Source organism: Octopus sinensis, linkage group LG19 (assembly GCF_006345805.1).
Source record: "Octopus sinensis linkage group LG19, ASM634580v1, whole genome shotgun sequence".
NCBI lineage: Eukaryota > Metazoa > Mollusca > Cephalopoda > Octopoda > Octopodidae > Octopus > Octopus sinensis.
The window spans coordinates 28,485,996-28,510,821 of NC_043015.1; the positions used below are offsets into that span (position 1 = coordinate 28,485,996).

At 37.7% G+C, this 24,826-nt stretch overlaps 1 protein-coding gene across 1 annotated transcript in view; it reads right to left on the reverse strand.

The window, feature by feature from the left end:
- LOC115222024 (testis-expressed protein 11-like) overlaps positions 1 to 24,826 on the reverse strand; it is a 59,233-nt gene that overhangs the window by 12,854 nt on the left and 21,553 nt on the right. Inside the window, exons 9-20 of the mRNA XM_036511259.1 lie at positions 24,724 to 24,819; positions 23,084 to 23,168; positions 22,004 to 22,085; positions 17,105 to 17,256; positions 16,345 to 16,430; positions 15,464 to 15,604; positions 10,187 to 10,289; positions 8,347 to 8,462; positions 6,839 to 6,969; positions 5,475 to 5,512; positions 3,487 to 3,585; positions 1,094 to 1,164 (exon numbers count right to left, since the gene is read on the reverse strand). Coding sequence (XP_036367152.1) covers positions 1,094 to 1,164; positions 3,487 to 3,585; positions 5,475 to 5,512; positions 6,839 to 6,969; positions 8,347 to 8,462; positions 10,187 to 10,289; positions 15,464 to 15,604; positions 16,345 to 16,430; positions 17,105 to 17,256; positions 22,004 to 22,085; positions 23,084 to 23,168; positions 24,724 to 24,819 — 1,200 coding nt within the window. The remainder of the gene's footprint in view (positions 1 to 1,093; positions 1,165 to 3,486; positions 3,586 to 5,474; positions 5,513 to 6,838; positions 6,970 to 8,346; positions 8,463 to 10,186; positions 10,290 to 15,463; positions 15,605 to 16,344; positions 16,431 to 17,104; positions 17,257 to 22,003; positions 22,086 to 23,083; positions 23,169 to 24,723; positions 24,820 to 24,826) is intronic.

Here is a 24,826-nt window from a genome sequence, read left to right on the forward strand (position 1 = left end):
AAAAACACAATTCAAAACTTGTATAAAATACACACGAATTATATTTGAATTATAAATCTATTTTTGATATATCTGTTACAAAATGTGTTTATATGGTATATTTTTTCAAGCCCATTCTTCCTATTTGCTGTTTAATTCATGTAAGGTCATAGCACTGACTACCTGTTGAGTTTTTGAGTGCTCTTGGTGATTAAAGATTTTGTTTAGATGAACAAGAATTGAACTGTCTTGGTTAATTGTCACCATTCTCGTTGTCCCTCCCACCACTGCCACCAATGCAACCATCGTTCCCTGTTTGTTGATGGGGCAAATGACAACAACATCACTGCTTTCAGAGAAGCACAAATGTAAACAAACACTAAGACATTCACACATGAGCACATACAAACATAGAGAGATACAGATGCACATACATATACATACATAGATACATACAAACATACACACATGCCCATACATAGATAGATACATATGTACACACATGCATATACATTCTTACACATTGATACATATGTACACACACACACACACACACACACACACACACACACATACATACATAATGAAAAATCTATGAGAAAGATATAGGATATAATTTTTTTGTGTAGGGGTTCTTTGAGACATGTAATTTATTTTAAGGGTTATGCAAGGGTTAAAAGGTTGAGAAACACTGTTGCAACCCATAGAACACCAATTTTCTTTTGTCTACACAAAATTATTTTTCAGTATGTTTATAGCAGTCTAAGGCATTATAAACAACACAGGCGGTGAGCTGGCAGAAACGTTAGCACGCCGGGCGAAATGCGTAGCCGTATTTCATCTGCCGTTACGTTCTGAGTTCAAATTCCGCCGAGGTCGACTTTGCCTTTCATCCTTTCGGGGTCGATAAATTAAGTACCAGTTACGCACTGGGGTCGATATCTGTCCTTGTTTGTCCCCTCTGTGTTTAGCCCCTTGTGGGTAGTAAAAGAAATAATTATAAACAACACATCAAAGTTATGTTGGGTGTGCTAATAATTAATGTTCTTATCAAATTGCTTATGAAAGTAACGATATAAAATTTTATGAAGCAGGTAAAAGCTTTAAATTTTACCTTGTAACAAATAATGAAGAAATCTCTTAAAAAATCTGGGGACTTTTCTGATTGAATTGCCAAATTCCAAGCTGCAAGAAACATTAATATAATACAATATCCCAACAAACATATAACTTGTTCTTCATTAAATTATAGATTTAACCCTTTAGTGTTCAGATTACTCTGTTAAATGTAATACTTTTCCACTCAAATGTTTTGAATTAATCATGCATTATCTTATATCTTTGAGGTTTCAATGATGTGATTGTTTATATTTAGAATGACATTGACGGGTAGGTGTGAGAGGACAGATATTGCCAGTTTGAATATAAAACATGTAGAATATCTGGGCCAGATATGGCCAGTTTAAACACTAAAGGGTTAAAAACAGATGAAGGATGACAGAATGACCAAAATGTTCACTTCGCAATTGTAAAGTCTCAGGCTCAATCCCACTCTACAGCACTTTTAATTTCAGGCTTCAATTGATCCAAGCTTTACATCTTAATATTTATTTCTTTACTACCCACAAGGGGTTAAACACAGAGGGGACAAACAAGGACAGACAAAGGGATAAAGTCGACTATATTGACCCCAGTGTGTAAGAGGATGAAAGGCAAAGTTGACCTCGGCGGAATTTGAACTCGGAACTTAACGACAGACGAAACACGGCTACACATTTCGCCCGGCTAAACACCAAATGTCATATTTTATGCAAGATTTCAATATTTTGTTTCATTTATCAATTTGTGTTGCAGATTCCTGATGTGAAATCCTGTGTTGAAACAGATATTGTTGTATTTTGGGAGGGTCATTTTTTTTTACCAAATAAACACACACACTATATATTTGTTCTTCACTTGCTTATTACTGTTCTTATCTTTTTTTTATTATCTTAACTCATGTCCATTGTCCGGAAATCCTTCGTCACACATCTGTGACCTCTTCAGTGACACTTTTCATTTTCATGTGTGCTCTTGCTCCACTTACACCATTCTGTTCTATACAACTCTTAACTCTTTAGTATTTAAACCAGCCATATCAAGGCCAAAAAATCTACCAGTTCTATGTTCAAACCGGTCAGATCTGGCCTTTCATACCTTTTTCTTTTACTTGTTTCAGTCATTTGACTGCGGCCATGCTGGAGCACCGCCTTTAGTTGAGCAAATCGACCCCGGGACTTATTCTTTGTAAGCCCAGTACTTATTCTATCTGTCCCTTTTGCCGAACCGCTAAGTGACGGGGATGTAAACACACCAGCATCGGTTGTCAAGCAATGCTAGGGGGACAAACACAGACACACAAACACACACATGCATATATATATATATACATATATACGACAGGCTTCTTTCAGTTTCCGTCTACCAAATCCACTCACAAGGCATTGGTCTGCCCGGGGCTAAAGCAGAAGACACTTGCCCAAGATGCCACGCAGTGGGACTGAACCCGGAACCATGTGGTTGGTTAGCAAGCTACTTACCACACAGCCACTCCTGCGCCTAACCTAACAATAACATTTTAAAACTAAACAATCACATCATTGAAATCTCAAAAGCTATACAATAATGCATGATTAATTCAAAACAATGTGAATAAGTAAGTATTACATTAGACAGAATAATCTGAATTCTTAAGGGTTAAAAGATGTTTTTCTCAGGACTTCAGAGTTTGTAATTCTGTCCCTGTTGGTGATCTTGAGTATTCTGCATAGACACCATTGGTGGGATGCATTTGACGTTTGAATGACCTCAGCAGTAATTTTCTAAGTTTCTCCTGCATAGATGGCTGTTGGCAGGACAATGGTCTGATACAGCAGGAGCTTCATACAAGGAAAAAATCACAAACTCTGAAGGGCTGAGTTATACAAAGAACAGAAGTCTATATTGGTAGAAGGCAGCGAGCTGGTAGAAACGTTAGCACGCCGGGCGAAATTCGTAGCAGTATTTCGTCTGTCGTTACGTTCTGAGTTCAAATTCCGCCGAGGTCAACTTTGCCTTTCATCCTTTCGGGGTCGATAAATAAAGTACCAGTTACACACTGGGGTCGATGTAATCGACTTAATCCCTTTGTCTGTCCTTGTTTGTCCCCTCTATGTTAAGCCCCTTGTGGGTAGTAAAGAAATATGTACTTCATCTGCCGCTACGTTCTGAGTCCAAATTCCCCCAAGGTCGATTTTGCCTTTCATCCTTTCGGGGTCGATAAATAAAGTACCAGTTATGCACTGGGGTTGATATAATAATCGATTTAATCCGTTTGTCTGTCTTTGTTTGTCCCCTCTATGTTTAGCCCCTTGTGGGCAATAAAGAAATATATATATTACCTATAGGCTTTATACTGTATGGACCTTGTGCCTAAATCAGAGAGCACCATATAAATATATGGAACAATGCAAATGGAAACATATTTACCGATTTTTGTGAACCAAGTTGCTTCCAGTTGGATGTTTACTTGCTGATTGTCTTGAGAACATTTTGTTGGGTTTGAGATTTCACTCAAAAATTTATAGGCTGAAAAAAAAAACAAACAAAAAAAACAAAAACAATTATGATAAATATTTCTAATTTAGGTAAAAGGCCAGTAATTATGCGGGAAGTTTGTTATTTCATCTGACCCTCAAATGGATGAAAGGCAAAATTGGGAAAAATACCAAAAGTCGTTTTTCTGTGGGAAAAATACAGGTAGTCGTTTTTCTGTGGGAAAAATACTGAAAGTCGTTTTTCTGTGGGAAAAATACTGGAAGTCATTTTTCTGGAGCCCCTAATAATTATATACTAGTGATAGAAGCAATATTAATACTAAGAGGTAGATAGATATTACCTCCTTCACTTATTTATATCACAAGCAGGGAGATAAATCCTGGCTACCTCCAGTGTCAGGACCGCCAGATCATGTGATTTCGACCTTGTTTGGTCTTGTCAATGAAGAACACTCAGTTGCTTGAGGCAGTTACAGAAGTCAGGTCCAGGCTTCTGCCAGGCTGGCTCTTGTCGGACTGTCCCACTCATGCCAGCATGGAAGGTGGACATTAAATGATGATGAACACTAGGGTCTGACTTATCCCTCCCCCTAATTTTGCTGAATCTGTGCAAAAATTTGAAACCAACATTACAGATACAGGTGTCTTCTTTTACCTGTTTCTGACATTGAATTGCAACTATGATGAAGCAGGGTCTTGAAGGGCTTTAGTTGATCCATGAGACACCAGTACCTACTTATTTGAGTCTGGTACATATTTTAGTTGGCTTTTATTTAATGAATTACTTATTTACACTTTGGACGTAAAGAGACTCAACTCATGATACTTGTAAGAGGTAAGGACTCCCTTCGGTCATGGATGATCACAAAATTGCACCCAGAAAGTTCCCCTCCAAAGCACAAGTCTGGAAGGCCAGCAGTTGCCCATGCATACCAGTCTCCTCTCCATACCTCAGATGTTATCCAAGGGAAAGGCAAAGGCTGATACAGCTTGGCACCAGTGACATCGCAACTCATTTCTGTAGCTGAGTGAACTGGAGCAACGTGAAATAAAGTGTCTTGCTCAAGAACGCAACACGCAGTCTGGTTCAGAAATTGAACTCACTACCTCATGATTGTAAGCCTGATACTCTAACCACTGAGATGACATTGACACTGGTAAACAAACTCATATACTCGTCTCTCTCTCTCATATATATATATATATATATATATATATATATTTACTGATTATATATATATATATATAAAATACAGTGTACATTTAAATACATGAGGAATCCACTCGTGAGATTCAACACGCTAGAAAGAACTGCTAGGTTCTATAACCACAAAATTAGGGATAAAATTCGACAGGAACAAAATGAAAAAATAAAATCATTTTACCATCTAGTTTCCTGGACCAATTGATTCCTGATTTTAGTTTAGCAAGCAAATAATATATACTCGCTAGGTGAAATCGTCCTCAGCAGGAACACCTTGGGTTAAATATATAAACACAAGGTGATCAAACTATGTGCCACTTGTTTATACATCCTAATTTTCAAAATTACATGATTCCATATATATATATATATATATATATACAAGCATATACAGTGGGCTTCCATACAGTCTCTGCCTGCCAAATCCCAGTTACAAAATATTAGTCAACCTGAGGCCATGTTAAAAGATACATAGTGCTGCAGAGTGAGATAGAACCTGGAACCATGTAATTACAAAGTGAATTTCTTAACCGCTGTGCCACATGTTGGAATCTTTTACACTACTTGTTTAAACAATGTCTCTGACTATCTTAACGAGATAAAGTTATCTTTTAATGCTTTAGAAAACAAATTATATATATATATATAGTATTAATGTTATTTGTTAAAAGCTTTAAAAAAATGTAAAAACAATAAAGAATTGAAATTCATGTTACCTGTTCTCAGGTGTTCAAGAAGCCGAGACAAAGACTTCCTGGAGAATGAGTGAAAAAAAAAATAATAAAACAAAATGTTAAGTGAAGAATTCAAAATTAAGAACAACATCAATAAGAAGTCAGACATGTTATTTTGTGGAAATGAAGTGATTGAGTAAAACGTTAACAAAACAAACGGCTATTATTAGACTAGTCTTTTATTCAAGGCATGATTTACCTTTTATCTCTAAGGATTACTCTTTTACTCTTTTGTTTCAGTCATTTGACTGCGGCCATGCTGGAGCACCGCCTTTAATCGAGCAACTCGACCCCGGGACTTATTCTTTTTGTAAGCCCAGTACTTATTCTATTGGTCTCTTTTTGCCGAACTGCTAAGTTACGGGGACGTAAACACACCAGCATCGGTTGTCAAGCAATGCTAGGGGGACAAACACAGACACACAAACACACACACATACACATACATATATATATATATATATATATATATATATATATATACATATATACGACAGGCTTCTTTCAGTTTCCGTTTACCAAATCCACTCACAAGGCATTGGTCGGCCCGGGGCTATAGCAGAAGACACTTGCCCAAGTTGCCACGCAGTGGGACTGAACCCGGAACCATGTGGTTGGTTAGCAAGCTACTTACCACACAGCCACTCCTGCGTAGCTTTATTCTTTACTAATAATCCTTTCCACTATAGGCACAAGGCCTGGAATAAATTTGGTAGGAGGGGAGCCAGTCGATTAGATTGACCCCAGTGCACAACTGGTACTTAATTTATCAACCCCGAAAGGATGAAAGGCAAAGTCGACCTCAAAGGAATTTGAACTTGGAACGTAAAGACAGACGAAATACCTATTTCTTTACTACTCACAAGGGACAAAACACAGAGAGGACAAACAAGGATAGATAAACGGATTAAGTCGATTACATCGATCCCAGTGCATAACTGGTACTTATTTAATCGACCCCGAAATGATGAAAGGCAAAGACAACCTCAGTGGAATTTGAACTCAGAACGTAACGGCAGACGAAATACCTATTTCTTTACTACTCACAAGGGGCTAAACACAGAGAGGACAAACAAGGACAGGCACATGGATTAAGTCGATTACATCGACCCCAGTGCATAACTGGTACTTATTTAATCGACCCCGAAAGGATGAAAGGCAAAGTCGACCTCGGCGGAATTTATAACTCAGAATGTAGCGGCAGACGAAATACCGCTCAGCATTTCGCCCGATGTGCTAACGATTCTGCCAGCTCACCGCATTACATATTGTTTCTAACAGTAACAAGGTACACCATTATGCAATCATTACGTATTGTTACAAATAGTGACAAGGTACTCAAATACCTGTCATTTTCATTATCGTTTGATAGCAGTAATCTAATGAGACATCGCAGTGCTGTTAGTGTCTCTGTTGACATGTGACTTCCTTTCAGAAATATTTCCAGTGCTGTTGCAGCCAAGTTTGTTTCGTCTTTCTGTAATTAACCAAAAAAATCAAAGTGTTGTAGTTTGCTTGAAGCATTGTAGTACAGAAGTAGAAAAAGAAAAGGAAAATAAAGGAAGCTTCTAACAATGCAGAAGTTATAAAAAGAAAAACCCTTTATATTTTGGGTACAAAGGCCTCTCTTCAGAAGGAAGCAGTCCAAGATATGTGTATTTACATTGATTTCATTTAAACTACTTGGCATTTATTAATGAATATAATTAACTAGTTAATTTATAGAAATCAATTAGAAAGGAAAATTCTTTATTTCATTTTTGCAATAATTTTAATGAGTTGAGAATTTCAAAAAGAGTTTTTCATAGGTTTTATTCAGGAAGGAGCTGTGCCTTTGATTCTATTTAGAAAAATTGGTCAAATTGGAATGAGATGATTGGGCACAGCTGTTTGGAGGCTGGCCATCTGACATGGTTGACTAGATGTTGAACTTGTTTTGGTGAGAGTATATTTTGGCACTGGAGGTACACACACACACACAGAGAAACACACGTACAAAGAGAGAGAGAGGGAGTGGAGGTGACAGAAGAGAAGAGGAGTGGGAGGGAGAGCAAGAGAGAGAGAGAGAGAAAGACATTACAATTTATTAAAAATGATAACGTTGCTCTTTTCAAGCCTAGCCAGGCTCATGGGCCCGGTTTCCGTGGTATATGTGTTCCCCCCAGCTGGACAGGACACCAGTCCATCACAGCATTACTCAAGAAACAGGAAGAGAGAGTGAGAGAAAGTTGGGGCGAAAGAGTACAACAGGGGTCGCCACTATCCCCTGCCGGAGCCTCATGGAGATTTTAGGTGTTTTTGCTCAATAAACACACACAACGTCTGGTCTGGGAATTGAAACCGTGATCCTCTGACTGCGAGTCCGCTGCCCTAACCACTGGGCCATTGCGCCTCCACTACAATTTATTAGTTGAACATTATTGATATAAACACTTTCCCTTCTCCTCATACAAAAAGAGAAATATGCTCACACATGTAAAAAGAGATAGAGAGGTGGAGATATATAGATAGATAGATAGATAGATAGATAGATAGAGAGAGAGAGAAAGAGAGAGAGAGAGAGAGAGAATGAGGGAGGGATGGATGGATAGATGGATGGATAGATAGATAGATAGATAGATAGATGGCTAGATAGATAGAGAGAGAGAAAGAGAGAAGAAGAAGAAGAAGAAGAAGAAGAAGAAGAGAAGAAGAAGAAGAAGAAGAAGAAGAAGAAGAAGAAGAAGAAGAGGAAGGGAGAAAACGGGAGAAACATTGAAATGTCTAATGTCAAATGGTCAGCAATGAATCAGTGGCACCAAATTGGCACAGCTAAAACAGCTGTGCAGAAATGTCACCCACCCTGGTCAATTACCTCAAAAGCCATTTGAGCAGCAAGCCGTATCAACGCATCTGCAGTGAATGCTGAATTTTCATCATTATTGCTCTTATTCGAAGCATAATCACACATCTTCTGTAAGGCTTCTGATGCTGTGTAAGAGAAACAATCATTTGATTAAAAAAAAAAATGATAGCAAGATACAGGCGCATGAGTGGCTGTGTGGTAAGTAGCTTGCTTACCAACCACATGGTTCCAGGTTCAGTCCCACTGCGTGGCACCTTGGGCAAGTGTCTTCTACTATAGCCTTGGGCCGACCAAAGCCTTGTGAGGGGATTTGGTAGACGGAGACTGAAAGAAGCCCGTCGTATATATGTATATATATATATGTGTGTGTGCGTGTGTGTTTGTGTGTCTGTGTTTGCTTGACAACCGATGCTGGTGTGTTTATGTTCCCGTCACTTAGCGGTTCGGCAAAAAGAGACCGATAGAATAAGTACTGGGCTTACAAAGAACAAGTCCCGGGGTCGAGTTGTTCGACTAAAAGGCGGTGCTCCAGCATGGCCACAGTCAAATGACTGAAACAAGTAAAAGAGTAAAGAGTAAGCTACTGGAACGATGAATGTTGGTAGAGGTGTCAGCCTCTAAGGTTTAATCTACTTGCATCAATTCACCACAGGAATTTTATGATATCACTGGTATTGATACTCATTCCTAGTTGTCTAGCTGGTAAGAAAATGGTACCATATTTTCTGGGAGAATCAAATGTTATTTTACATGCAGTTGGGGAAGGGGGGGGGGGCCTCCCTTTGTTATTATATTTACGTCATAGTATTAGTTTCCAATTTTGGCTTGCAAGTTACTTGGTGACCCTGCAGGTGCTGGTGTCACATGAAAAAAGCATCCAATTCAGACTTTGAAGTGGCTGGCATTTCGGAGGGCATCCAGCCGTAAAACAATGCCAAGACTGACTTCATCTGTGCTGGTGCCAGTAATTCAGGGGTGAGGATAAGTTGATTATATCAACCCCAGTGGCGAGCTGGCAGAAATGTTAGCACGCCGGGCGAAATGCATAGCCGTATTTCGTCTGCTGTTACGTTCTGGGTTCAAATTCCGCCGAGGTCGACTTTGCCTTTCATCCTTTCAGGGTTGATTAAATAAAGTACCAGTTACGCACTGGGGTTGATGTAATCGGCTTAATCCGTTTGTCTGTCCTTGTTTGTCCCCTCTATGTTTAGCCCCTTGTGGGTAGTAAAGAAATATATAATTAGTATTAGTTTCAAATTTTGGTACAAGGCCAGCAATTCAGGGGTGAGGATACATTGATTTTATCAACCCCAGTGTTTAACTGATACCTATTTAATCAATCCCGAAAGATGAAAGGCAAAGTTGACTATGGCAGAATTTGAACTCAGAACATAAAGATTGATGAAATGCCACTAAGCATTTTGCCTGGTGTGCTAACAGTTCTGCCAGCTTGCCATCTTTACATCATACTTAGCACTGGCTTCAAGTTTTGCCATTAAGCCAGCAAGTTTGGGGGAGGGGCTAAGTTGATTACATTGACCCCAGTTCTCAACTGGTACTTATTTTATTGCCTCCAAAAGGATGAAAGGCAAAGTTGACCACGGCAGAATTGAACTCAGAATGCTGTTAAGCATTTTGCCCAGTGTGCTTACAATTCTACCAACTTGCCGCCTTTATGTCATAATTGATATTAAGCATGTACAGAGTTCAAATTCCGCCGAGGTTAGAGTTAGGTGCTCCAGCATGGCCACAGTCGAATGACTGAAACAAGTAAAAGAATAAAGAAAATGGTAAATAAAAAAAAGAAAAAAAAACAAGGAAAAGGATATCTTAAGTCTAGTTCACTCACCAATATCTTGCTGTTTTTGTGTGAGAGCTAACTTGTAAATGATAAACTGAGTGTACGGGGATGTTGGATCATAACTCTCAGCTTTCGAAAGAGCATCTCTAGCCTAGAAAATAGGTTATAAGTGAAAATGATAAATAACTATAACTTACAGAAATGATATAGAATATTGACTGAACTTTTTCGAAAGACTCAGGAATGATTTGTTATGAGAAGAACATTTCTGCCAAAATATATATATTTTGGTTGTATACTGTCAATCTAACGTGACAGTAGGGGATTACACCACTGCTTTTTAACCCTAGGAAGTATTGACACTTCCTGAAGAAAAAAAAAAAAAAAGTGCCAAAGCCATCAGGAAGCGTTCGATGCTTCCTAGGGCTAAACAGCGGTGGTGTAATCCCCTACTGTCACGTTAGATTGACAGTATACAACCATTCTATCGCCCCACCACCGTACATATCTCTATGAGAGATTTAGAAATTTAATATTTCTGATATATATATTTTATATATATTTTATATATATATAAAATACAAAATGGGACAAGAACACAAAACATCCGGACAACTAGGTGATACAAAAAGGGACAACAAAACATCCAGATAGACGATACAAAAAAACAAGGACAAAATTTCATAGAAATACAATCAACAATTGATTATTGCAATTTTTCTCTATTGTTAATGTATTTTGAAAAAACATGGGTAATAAAAAGAAGAAACTTTCAGATCAATTCTATTTTACCATTTTTACCCCCCTGCCTTTAGCCCTCCAACGCGGAGTACAGGCCACTTATAGTTGAATTCCATGTGGCATAATTTTTCGCTTCTGTACTTATATTCTGCCAAGAATGTCCCCCTTTCTCTAGTTCCCTTTGTGTTGATCTATGCCACGAGTTTTTAGGCCTACCTCTCTTTCTATATTTTATATATTTTACCATTCATCATCATCATCATCATTATCATCATCGTTTAACGTCCGTTCTCCATGCTAGCATGGGTTGGATGGTTCAACTGGGGTCTGGGAAGCCCGAAGGCTGCACCAGGCCAGTCAGATCTGGCAGTGTTTCTACAGCTGGATGCCCTTCCTAACGCCAATCACTCCGTGAGTGTAGTGGGTGCTTTTTACGTGCCACTGACACAGGTGCCAGACGAGGCTGGTGAACGGCCACGCTCGGATGGTGCTTTTTACGTGCCACCGGTACGGAGGCCAAGCGAGGTTGGCAACAGCCACGATCGGATGGTGTTTGTTACCTGCCACCGGCATGGAGGCCAGTCGATGCGGCGCTGGCTACGGCCACGTTCGGACGGTTCTCTTACGTGCCACCAGCACTGGTATCACAAACTACAAATTCCATTGATGTTGATCGATTTCGATTTACCATTATTACTACAATACTGTCATTTTTGAATTTCCCTACGCTGTTGTGTTCTTATCTAACCTCATTCGAAGTCCGGCCCCGGCCCCCACCACTCTCTCATGCCTAATCTTATTCTTTTTGCATCTTCTTTTCGAAATCCGTAAAATACTTTACAAGTTTATCCCAACCCCCATCACCATCACTATTGCTGCTACTAACACCCCCACTGTTGCTGTCACACCCTAACCTTTCATAATCTAACACAGGATAACCTCCTCCAATGCCCCGTCCCCTCTCAAAATTCCTTGGCTTGCAAGTTATTTGGTGACCCCTGCCGGTGCTGGTGCCACATAAAAAAAGCATCCAGTTCAGACTTTGAAGTGGTTGGCATTTGGAAGGGCATCCAGCTGAAAAACCATGCCAAAACTGACTTCACCTGTACTGGTGCTATGTAAAAAGCGCTCAGTCCACCCTGTAGGGTGGTTGGTGTTAGGAAGGGCATCCAGCTGTAAAAACCATGCCAAAACAGACTCAGTAGCCTGGTGTAGTCTTCTACCTGGCCAACACCTGTCAAACTCTTCCACCCATGCCAGTATGGAAAGTGGATGTTAAACGATGATGATGATGATGATGATGCTGATGATATATCTATCTATCTATCTATCTATCTATCTATCTATCTATCTATCTATCTATATATACTTTATTTAAATAAAGCATATTACTCTACCTCTGGTATTTGAGTACTCTTTTATACATCCTTGTTTCACATTTATGTGCTTACTCTGGTATATATCATCATCATCATCATCATCATTGTTTAACATCCGTTTTCCATGCTAGCAAGGATTGGATGGTTCAACCGGGGTCTGGGAGCCTGGAAGCTGCACCAAGGTCCAGTTTGATCTGCCAGTGTTTCTACAGTTGGATGCCCTTACATATATATATACATATGTGTGTGTATGTGAGTGAGTGACTGAAAAAATGAAAGAAGGGCACTCAACCAGTTTATTGGGAGTTACATGAATGGATCAAAACAGTTCAAAATGGCTGATGACTAGCATCACACTTGAATCTCAAGAGTACCAACGAATTTGAATCAAACTGTTTTGATCCACAACCCAGTACCACAACCACCACTTTCATCACCCCTCAACCACCACCACCACTACCACCTTCATCATCATCTTTGTCATCGCAATCATCATCGTCATCACCATTGTCCTCATCATTATTACCATGATCATGATCATTATCAGCAGCATCAGCAGCCGTAGCATCACCACAACAGCAACAAATTAAAAAAAAAATTTTTTCATCTGTGTTAGTTAAATATTTACCTGAAGCCAAATCACTTTACTTAATTCACTCAAATATGAAGACCCATAAATAGATCTAGTAAAAAGAGGCCATTTGTTATCTAATGAATCAATTTATTTTGGAGCTACTAATAATACATTTTAGTTAATGATTTTTTCCCCCCATTTTATTCCAAGTACATCAAAATTTCAACAGTAAATTAATTATTTTTGTTTACAGAAAAATAATTATTTTAACTGTAGAAATTATTCTGTTATTTGCAACACTTTTAAGATAATGTTTCTGTTTTGGTGACCTCACTGGTGTTGGTGCCACATAAAATGCACTTAGTACACTTTGTAAAGTGGTTGATGTTAGGAAGGGTATCCAATCTTAAAATGGCCATCCTGTAGACGGTAGGGCTTGGCGCAGTCTTCTGATCTGCTAGCTCCTGTTAAACTGTCAAACACGTGCTAGCATGGGAAACAGATGTTATGTAAATGATAATGATGATGAAACAAGACATTATTTGAAATGTAGTCCAAATTATGATTTGTGAGGTGTGTCTGTGTAGTTTAAGATGTATGCTTCGCAGCCATGTAGACTTCATGCTCATTTTCACTACATGGCACAGCATGTTTTCTGCTATAGCCTCAAGCTAATGCATGTGTGTGTGCACATATGCACATGCACGCACATGTGCACACACACTCACACAAATACACACATGTGTGTGCACACACACACGAGTATATTTGGGGAAAGGCGGCGAGCTGGCAGAAACGCTAGCACGCCGGACGAAATGTGTAGCAGTATTTCGTCTGCTGTTACGTTCTGAGTTCAAATTCTGCCGAAGTCGACTTTGCCTTTCATCCTTTCGGGGTCGATAAATTAAGTACCAGTTATGCACTGGGGTCAATGTAATCGACTTAATACCTATCTCTGTCCTTGTTTTTCCCCTCTACGTTTAGCCTCTTGTGGGTAATAAAGAAATAGGTATTTCGTCTGCCGTTACGTTGTGAGTTCAAATTCCGCCAAGGTCGACTTTGCCTTTCATCCTTTCGGGGTCGATAAATTAAGTACCAGTTACGCACTGGGGTTGCTGTAATCGACTTGATCCATTTGTCTGTCCTTGATTGTCCCCTCTGTGTTTAGCCCCTTTGTGGGCAATAAAGAAATATATATTCGTGTGTGTGTGCCAGCATGGGAAAAAGCAAATGTAAAAAACGATGATGATGTTACTAATGTTTCTTAAAAGTGTTATAAATAACAGCTTAATTTCTATTTTTCACCATCATCATCATCATCATCATCGTTTAACGTCCGCTTTCCATGCTAGCATGGGTTGGACGATTTGACTGAGGTCTGGCGAACCAGACTGGAGACTGGTGCAGATGGCTGCACCAGACTCCAATCTGATCTGGCAGAGTTTCTACAGCTGGATGCCCTTCCTAACGCCAACCACTCCGAGAGTGTAGTGGGTGCTTTCACGTGCCACCGGCACGAGGGCCAGTCAGGTGGTACTGGCAACGGCCACGCTCAAATCGCACTTTTTATGTGCCACCTGCACAGGAGCCAGTCCAGCGGCACTGGCAACGACCTCGCTCGAATGTTTTTTTAATTTTCTTGGGAAAAAATAAGCATTGTCATGATGATGATGAAAATGGTAACGATCATCATCACCATTACCATTATCTTCATTATGGAAATGATGAAGCCTCTACAAGGTACTTTGAACTGCTAGAAATAGTAGCAGAGTCTCCATTAACTCATAAAAAACAAGAACTCATTGAATAATGGGCAGTTGTGTGCCTTATTCAGGTACATGATACAATACTATAGAGGCAGGATTTGAACCCAAGACTACGTACTCAATTATCCAGCACCGCTAACCCTTTAGCCTTTAAACCAGCTGTACTTGGCCCAAATATTCTACCTGTTTTATACTCAAACCTACCAGATCAGGCATCTCTCACCTATTCTACAATGTCATTCTGAACATATACAATCACATCATCAAAATTTTAAAGCTACCGGATTATATATTATTAATTTAAAATAATTAAATTATTATTTAATTATAGGAGTGGCTGTGTGGTAAGTAGCTTGCTAACCAACCACATGGTTCTGGGTTCAGCCCCACTTCGTGGCATCTTGGGCAAGTGTCTTCTGCTATAGCCCCGGACCGACAAATGCCTTGTGAGTGGATTTGGTAGACGGAAACTGAAAAGAAGCCTGTCGTATGTATGTATATATATATATATGTATGTGTGTTTGTGTGTCTGTGTTTGTCCCCCTAGCATTGCTTGACAACCGATGCTGGTGTGTTTATGTCCCCGTCACTTAGCGGTTCAGCAAAAGAGACCGATAGAATAAGTACTGGGCTTACAAAGAATAAGTCCCGGGGTCGATTTGCTTGACTAAAGGCGGTGCTCCAGCATGGCTGCAGTCAAATGACTGAAACAAGTAAAAGAGTAAAAGAGTAAAAGAGTAAAAGAGTAAAAGAGTAAAAGAGTAAAAGAGTAAAAGAGTAATGTGAATGAAGAAGCATTTTATATAAGAGAGTATTCTGAATGCTAAAGGGTTAATAATAGCCATTTAACGTTAAAATGATTTACCTTGTCAAAGCTCTCCAAATGTATGTAACATGTAGCACGGTTCCTGTTTATTTTGGCCAAGTTTTTATCTGAATACTCGCCAAAGGAGAACAGGTTGTAGGAATAATTATACCACTCAAGTGCTTCTTGGTAATTTGTTTGCTAAAACAACAAAACGAAACAATTAGGACTGAAAATAATTAATACAAGAGGAAGAGAATTAAACTACATAAAAATGAATAGGAGTGGCTGTGTAGTAAGTAACTTGCTTACGTACCACATGGTTCTGGGTTCAGTTCCATTGCGTGGCACCTTGGGCTAGTGTCTTCTTTTCTCTTACTTGTTTCAGTCATTTGACTGCGGCCATGCTGGAGCACCACCTTTAGTCGAGCAAATCAACCCCAGGGCTTATTCTTTGTAAGCCTAGTACTTATTCTATTGGTCTCTTTTGCTGAACCGCCAAGTTACGGAGACATAAACACACCACCATCGGTTGTCAGGTGATGTTGGGGGCAAAAACGCAGACACACAAACATATACACATACATACAGACATACATATATATATATAATATATATATATATATATTATATATATATATATATATATATATATATATATATACATATATATATATAATATATATATATATATATACACACAAACATATATACGATGGGCTTCTTTCCAAATCCACTCACTAGGCTTTGGTTGGCCCGAGGCTATAGTAGAAGACACTTGCCCAAGGTGCCATGCAGTGGGACTGGACCTGGAACCATGTGGCTGGTAAGCAAGGTACTTGCCACACAACCACTCCTGTGCCTATATACCAATTTTACATATTAAACACATTCCTGGAACAACTATAACTTTCCAATTGTAGTAAACTTTTCAAACTTACTTCATATGCCATTGCAGCTTGCTCCCAAAATATGTAATGCAATTGCTTTCTTGTGGATAAATCAAGTGGTTCGTTTGTATTGTGGGCTGAAAATATACAATTATGATACTGGTTGAAGAAATGATTAAAACTGCATTTTCAATTTACAAAATAAATCCATGTTTACAGTGTAGAATTTTTGATTCTTACATAAAAGAATTCCGTTAGTTATATTAAATAAATGACATGTTGTTAATATATCTTATTGTTGTATTTAGGAATGGTCATTTTGCCAGTTTAGCCAATAAAAAAACACATGCACTATGATTAAAACTGATTAAAACATGCACTATGATTAAAATTTAGGAATGGTCATTTTGCCAGTTTAGCCAATAAAAAAACACATGCACTATAAATTTGGTGTTACTTTGCTTTAGCGTTATTTATTTTTTACATATATCTACTCTATTAAAATATGATTAAATATATGTTTCTTTATTAGCCACACATGGCTGAACACAGAGGGGGACAAATTACAGAGTAGAGCTTTTCTTTTTGGGGAGAAAAAAGTAAATAAATAAAAAGAGGGGTAGGTTTACGATCAAAAGGGATCGCAAAAAAAGAAAGAAAAAAAGTAAAAAACAAACGATCAATAGGGATAGTGTATCACAGAAGTGTCATGGTGTAAAGTGTAAAGGGGGAAACGGATAAGGTTTATCCGTGGAAAGAAAAGCCTACAGAAAAGACCATGGTAACCTCGATTAAATATAGACTAACATACCAGCAATTATGTTCTCAACTAATTCTTTGGCAGTTTGCAGTTCCTTTGTTTTCAGATTTAATTCCAATAAGCTGCATACTACTTTCCCATATTCAGGTGAATTTGAAAATCTGGTCATCATGTACTTTAGTTGCTCCATACTCAAATTTGATCTAATAATAATAATAATAATAATAATAATAATAATAATAATAATAATAATAATAATAATAACAATAATAATAATAATTATTATATTCCTAAGAAGGAATATATTCACAGACATGACAGAGTTGAGACCTATATACACTGGAACCTATACCAACATTATGGAATAACAACAGAAAAAAGATGGTATAGGCACACACCAGAAGAGGTCACAGAAAATGAGAAAGCAATCATACTCTGGGATATGCCAATACACACAGATAGAGAAATTAAGGCCAACAGACCAGATATAGTTGTCAGAGATCATGAAGAAAAAAAATGTTTTCTAATTGATGTATCAATACCAGCGGATGACAACGTGTCTCTAAAAGAAATGGGGAAACTTTCAAAATACAAAGACCTGGAAATAGAGGTAACCAGAATGTGGAATCTAAAAACAGAAACAATTCCTATCATAATAGGTGCATTAGGCATGATAAAAAAATATTCAGACAAATACATAACAAAAACACCAGGACTTACAAACACATATAACATACAGAAAATTGCATTACTGGGCACTACACACATCCTACGCAGAACACTTTCCATACAGTAACCACCAGAGCATCACAACAAATCACAGCACATACCCAAGACACACAGAGCTGCGCTCGGTAGTGAAGTGAAAGCACGATATAAAAAATATACTACTGAATGATAATAATAATAATAATAATAATAATAATAGTCCTTTCTGCAGTATCTACTGGTATAACTGAACAGTTTGAGACAACATCGTTGTATTGTGTTGTCCAGAAAGTTTGTGCCGATTTTTAAAGGAAAGAAAAAGGTCGATAAATACTTGCCATTACATTTTTAATCAACCAATTATGAACCATTTTGTTGCACAATGCGTCTCCATCTTTCCTTTAACTTGAAAATACCCTCTTCCCAGAATTGAGGTGGGTTCATGGCAAAGAATTCATCAAGGTATCTTTTTACGTCATCCAAGGAATTGAAATTTTTACCATTAAGACTATTCTGCAGAGACTTGAATGAGCAGAAATCTGAAGGTGCAATATCTGGTGAATATGGAGGGTGGGGTAACACATCCCAGCCAAGCTGCAGCAATTTTTGTCTGGTTCCCAAAGCAATTTTTGTCTGGTTCCCAAAACTTTCTTATCTTCCATTTCAAAGGGTTACAGAATTAACACAGGTTATAGGAACATAAACCTTTTTCCACGAAAAGATAGCTTAAATTGTGCTCTAAATGGAGGTGTAGTGAAATCCTATTTTATGGACTCGACCATGTTCTAAAATAAGTCGAAAGGGTAAGCTACTATAAATCGACACAAACTTTCCGGAAAATCCAATATTTAGTTGTGGTGTTGTGGTTGTGGTTGTGGTAGTGATGGAATTATTAATGTTGGTGATACTGCTGGCTTTCATTGCTATGGAAGTGGTTAAAGCAGTAAAAGCGTTGCTATTTTTCTGTTGCTAATGCTGCTATTTGATTTAGATGGTGTCAAACTTGGGAAACCTTTGTAGAAGTTGAATAAACTCACGTTTGTTGTGTCACCTTTTTTCATTATTGCTCTTGTCAGTGTTGTTGTTGATTTTTTTTTTCCTTCAGTATTCAGTGAAATAATTCAAAGCAGACAACAGTGAAAAATTTTTTCTCTCCTCTCTGATGTCATCTGCTTTTGTTCCAGAAACAACACTACTATTACTCATTAAGCAGAGGCACTTGACACATTCGTCTCTCCACATCTCTCTCTCTCTCTTTGTTTTAATTAGGCACACTTTTTACTTCCAGTGTGTTATATTTGTCCCTGGAGAATATTTTTATTTCTCCAAAGGGATCCTTGCTTTCTTTTTTGACTTGTCAAAAAAAAAAACAAAAAAACTGACAATTTTTATAACAAAATTTAAAATTTATCAAATACCCATTGGTGAAGAGATTGAACAAAATGGAACACCTCACTAAAAATAAATTAACTTTAGGTGACAAAAAATATCAAACCCAAGCCATAATTCAAGTGGAAAACACAAAATAATCTTTTTCATGTTTTACAGTGCCGAGATTGAAAGCAGCTTTCCCATCAACGACACTATTATTATTATTGAGCTGGCAGAAACGTTAGCATGCCGGGCGAAATGCTTAGAGGTATTTCATCTGCCGTTATGTTGTGAGTTCAAATTCCGCCGAGGTCGACTTTGCCTTTCATCCTTTCGGGGGTCGATAAATTAAGTACCAGTTACGCACTGGAGTCGATATAATCGACTTAATCCGTTTGTCTGTCCTTGTTTGTCCTCTCTGTGTAAATTAAGTACCAGTTACGCACTGGGGGGTCGATGTAATCGACTTAATACCTATGTCTGTCCTTGTTTGTCCCCTCTATGTTTAGCCGCTTGTGGGTAATAAAGAAATAGGTATTTCGTCTGCCGCTACATTCTGAGTTCAAATTCCGCTGAGGTCGACTTTGCCTTTCATCCTTTCGGGGTCGATAAATTAAGTACCAGTTACGCACTGGGGTCGATGTAATCGACTTAATCCTTTTGTTTGTCCCCTCTATGTTTAGCCCCTTGTGGGTAGTAAAGATTTATTATTATTATTATTATTATTATTATTATTATTATTATTATTATTATTATTATTAAGGTAATGAGCTGGCAGAATTGTTAGCTTGCTGGACGAAATGCTTGGCGGTATTTTACCTGTTGCTACATTCTGAGTTCAAGTGTAGCCAATGTTGACCTTGTTTTTCGTCCTTTTGGGGTCAATAAATTAAGTACCAGTTAATCAGGGTGGCGAGCTGGCAGAATCGTTAGCACGCCGGGTGAAATGCTTCGCGATATTTCGTCTGCTGTTATGTTCTGAGTTCAAATTCTGCCGAGGTCGACTTTGCCTTTCATCCTTTCGGGGTCGATTAAATAGGCACCAGTTACGCACTGGGGTCGATCAAATCAACCGGTCCCCTCTCCCAAAATTTCAGGTTTTGTGCCTATTGTAGAAAGGATTATTATTATTATTATTAGGCGGTGAGCTGGCAGTAACGTTAGCACGCCGGGCAAAATGCTTAGTGGTATTTCGTCTGCTATTATGTTCTGAGTTCAAATTCCGCCAAGGTCGACTTTGCCTTTCATCCTTTCGGGGTAGATAAATTAAGTACCAGTTATGTAGGAGTCGATCTAATCGACTGGCTTCCTCCCCCAAAATTTCGGGCCTTGTGCCTATAGTAGAAAAGATTATTATATTGCTAGCATGCCAGGCGAAAGGCACAACGGCATTTCATCTGCTGCAACGTTCTGAGTTCAAATTCTGCTGAGGTCGACTTTGCCTTTCATCCTTTCGGGGTTGATGAAATAAGTACCAGTCACGCACTGGTGTTGACATAATCGACTATCCCCTTCCCAAACTTTTCAGGTCTTGTGCCTACAGTAAAAACAATTATTACTATTATTATTATTATCATTATTATTATTATTATTATTATTATTATTATTATTATTATTATTATCATCTTTATATATAAAAGTGAAATTGTGTGTCTGTCTCCTACGATTTAGATTCCTAACTACTCCCACATTTTGCGGTGCAGTTTAACCAAAACTGGGTATCTTATAGTCGTGATTCATATCGAGCCCTTCTGGGTATTAGTGCGCATCTATGATGAGTCTACGATTTAAAAAAAAATTTACCATAATTTTTTTCCATTTTAATGCATTTTTTCGCTATTATATAAGGGAAGTAACTCTCTAAAAATGTCTACGATGAGTCAACGATTTAAAAAAAAATTTACCATAATTTTTTTTCCATTTTTAATGCATTTTTTTGCTATTTTTTTGGCTATAACTCTCTAAAAATGCTTATATAGCTATTTCCCTTACAAACCCGAGCAACACTGGGCGATACTGCTAGTTATTATTATTATTATTATTATTATTATTATTAGTAGTAGTAGTAGTAATAGTAGTAGTGGCAGTGGCGGTGGTGATGGTTGTGGTGGTGGTGGTGGGTATTGAAATAACATGAACTGAATTAAAATTAATATCTAATGTACACTGTGTTTATAAATGATGCAGAAATATCTATAAATGGTATGGAAAAATGAGCAAGAGACAAACTATTTATAGTTGTAGCTGATTTAGAATTTTTATGCATGGAAAATAACAGAAATATCTGTTTAAAAGTTTACGGAAAGCATGATTAAATATATGTATATATTTATGTGTGTTTTTCTTAAAGTTTATTAAAGTTCTTCTTCAGAGAGTTCAAGCTGGTTGCTAACAAAGCAATAAGACTTTCTGAGTTAAGAGAGTCTCTCTGGTGTTTAAAGATACATAGTTGAGTTTCTGTGTTGGTCACTCTGTCAACATGTATGTTGACAGAGTGACCAACACTATGCCTTTTAGCATTGCTAAATAAAATATTTCTGTCTAAGCATTCCACTCTCTCAGTCAACTTCAACAAAAATAACATTCAAAACTTAATGCTGAAAACTTATGGTTTATTACATAAAAAAGCTTTTCAATGCATATGACTCCCGATTCTCTCTGTGAATTAATCCAAGAACTGAAGAGGTTTAAATAAGCAAGGAACAGTTCATAAGAGATTTAAGAAATTGCTGGAGTTCTTCACCAAGGTATTTCTACAAACTGTCTAAAGTTTGCTACTGAAGAAACATCTATGGTGCTAATAAACAATGAAGATATATAATTATATAATTTAGAAAATGATATATAAATATGAATAAAAATGTTATTAACCTGTTTGAATTGGTCAACAAGTGACAGCTTTGTAAACCAATAGATACACTAAATTCTTGATGGTTGTATAAACTTTCAATGGCTGAAAAAACAAACAATTGATATTACTAAGGATCAGATACAATGCCTATAAAAGTTTTAATAGGAAATTTTTGTTCAATACAAATAAAATAAATGTTAGATATTGAAATGCATAGGGTATAATTTATGCATAAAAGCAAACATATATATATAGGCACAGGAGTGGCTGTGTGGTAAGTAGCTTGTTTACCAACCACATGGTTCCGGGTTCAGTCCCATTGCGTGGCACCTTGGGCAAGTGTCTTCTACTATAGCCTCGGGCCGACCAAAGCCTTGTGAGTGGATTTGGTAGACGGAAACTGAAAGAAGCCTGTCGTATATATGTGTATATATATATATATATATGTATGTTTGTGTATGTATATATTTGTGTGTCTGTGTTTGTCCCCCTAGCATTGCTTGACAACCGATGCTGGTGTGTTTATGTCCCCGTTACTTAGCGGTTCAGCAAAAGAGACCGATAGAATAAGTACTGGGCTTACAAAAGAATAAGTCCCGGGGTCGAGTTGCTCGATTAAAGGCGGTGCTCCAGCATGGCCGCAGTCAAAATGACTGAAACAAGTAAAAGAGTAAAAGAGTATATATATATATATACACACACACACACACATATACATACATATATATATATATATAAAGGGAAAGTTTATGAAAATAAACAAACGATGAAGGTAGGTGGAATACAAACAAACAAATGTATTAGTATAGTGCTCAGGAATAGAAAAAAGTCTTTTACGTTTCGAGCCTATGCTCTTTGACAGAAAGATACACAGAAAAAAAACAAGGAGAGAAAAAAATGCGTGTAGGAGCTAACGATCTATCATGGCATCCTGTATATATATATATATATATACATACATACACACACACACACACACACACACACATATATATATATATATGTATATGCACTCACACACACACACAAATGCGCGAGCACACACATTCCATATCATAAAGAAATAGTAATTATTGTCTCAAAGATATTATATATCTTACTGTTTCTGATAGTCTCGTCTCCAGTTTCAGTATCTAGTAATAATATTCTCAATTTCAGAAGGATTCCCAGATGGTGATTATGCAGCTGAAATCGTAAAACTTAGAAATATTATCATCCACCAACAAAAGACAAAAAAAAAAACGGAAGAAGACTGAATACGAAACTGTGTGGTTTGTAAAGCAAGCTTTTCAATTTCATTATTATTGATTTCACATTTTGGCAGAAGGCTAGCCAGTTCAGGGGTAGGGGATAAGTTGATTACATCGACCCCAGTGTTCAACTGGTCCTTATTTTATTAACCCCAGAAGGTTGAAAGGCAAAGTCGACCCTGGCAGAATCTAAACTCAGACCATAAACATGGATGAAATTCCAGCTAAACATTTTGCCAGGTGTGCTAATGATTCTGCCAGCTTGCTACCTTAAATATTATTAACATTAGTAATAATAAAATCTGATGAATACCTTTCGTTTTTGGATTTGGTTTGCAAGATTCTTTATGTGAGTTCATGTGTTGAAGCATATTCTGTTGTGTCTGGGGAGAGCTGTTTTCTTTTTGTGCCTTATTTTGTAACATACTCACTGATAAAATTTCCACTTACTTTTTATTTCTATTTTCCTAAAATTTTTGTTGCATCTTGCAACCTTTTCAATAGTCAAAACAAAGTAATATATCATCATCATCATCATCATTTAACCCATGTTGGCATGGGTTGGATGGTTTAACTGGGCTGGCATGCTGGAAGGCTGCGCTAAGAGTCCAGTCTGATTTGGCATGGTTTTCTATGGCTGGATACCCTTCCTAATGCCAACCACTCTGAGAGTGTAATGGATGCTTTTACATGCCACTGGCACAGGTGCCATTTGTGTGACACCGAGGTGTGTTAACATACATTATTTACATTATTTATGATTGATGGATATTTGTCCTCATCATGTTCATTGTTAACGACATTTCGGCTGATATACCCTCCAGCCTTCATCAAGTGTCTTGGAGAAATTTCTTGGGTTCTCATTCCTAAAGTATTTTTCGATGTTGTTGTTGCTGTTATTATTATTATTATTAGTAGTAGTATTATTATCATTATTATTATTCAGGTCACTGCCTGGAATCGAACTCAGAATCTTGGGGTTAGTAGCCTGCACGCTTAACCCCTATGCCATATGCCCGTGCACATATAGAACTGTGTTAACATATATATATATATATATATATATATATATATAGTGGTTGGACTACACTCACGGAGTGGTTGGCGTTAGGAAGGGCATCCAGCTGTAGAAACATTGCCAAATTAGACTGGAGCCTGGTGCAGCCTTCTGGCTTCCCAGAACCCCGGTCGAACCGTCCAACCCATGCTAGCATGGAGAACGGACGTTAAACGACGATGATGATGATGATGATGATATATATATATATATATATATATATATATATATATATATGTATGTATATATGTATGTATGTTTATATATATAAATATCAAAATACACAAACTTACACATGCATACACATGCACACCCATGCACACATACTTGTATATCCATGCAGGCATACACTCATCCTTGAATGATTAGCTTCTTAGACATCCAATAACTACAAGACTTCATTCAAAGACAGGAACTGATCTATGGTACTTACATTGTTGGCAAGATTGATGGCATTCAGTGCTTTTTTATTTGATTCAATAGTCTTGAACTCCAAATAGGCAGTAGCTAGTAACCTCAGGGTACAGGACTGAAAA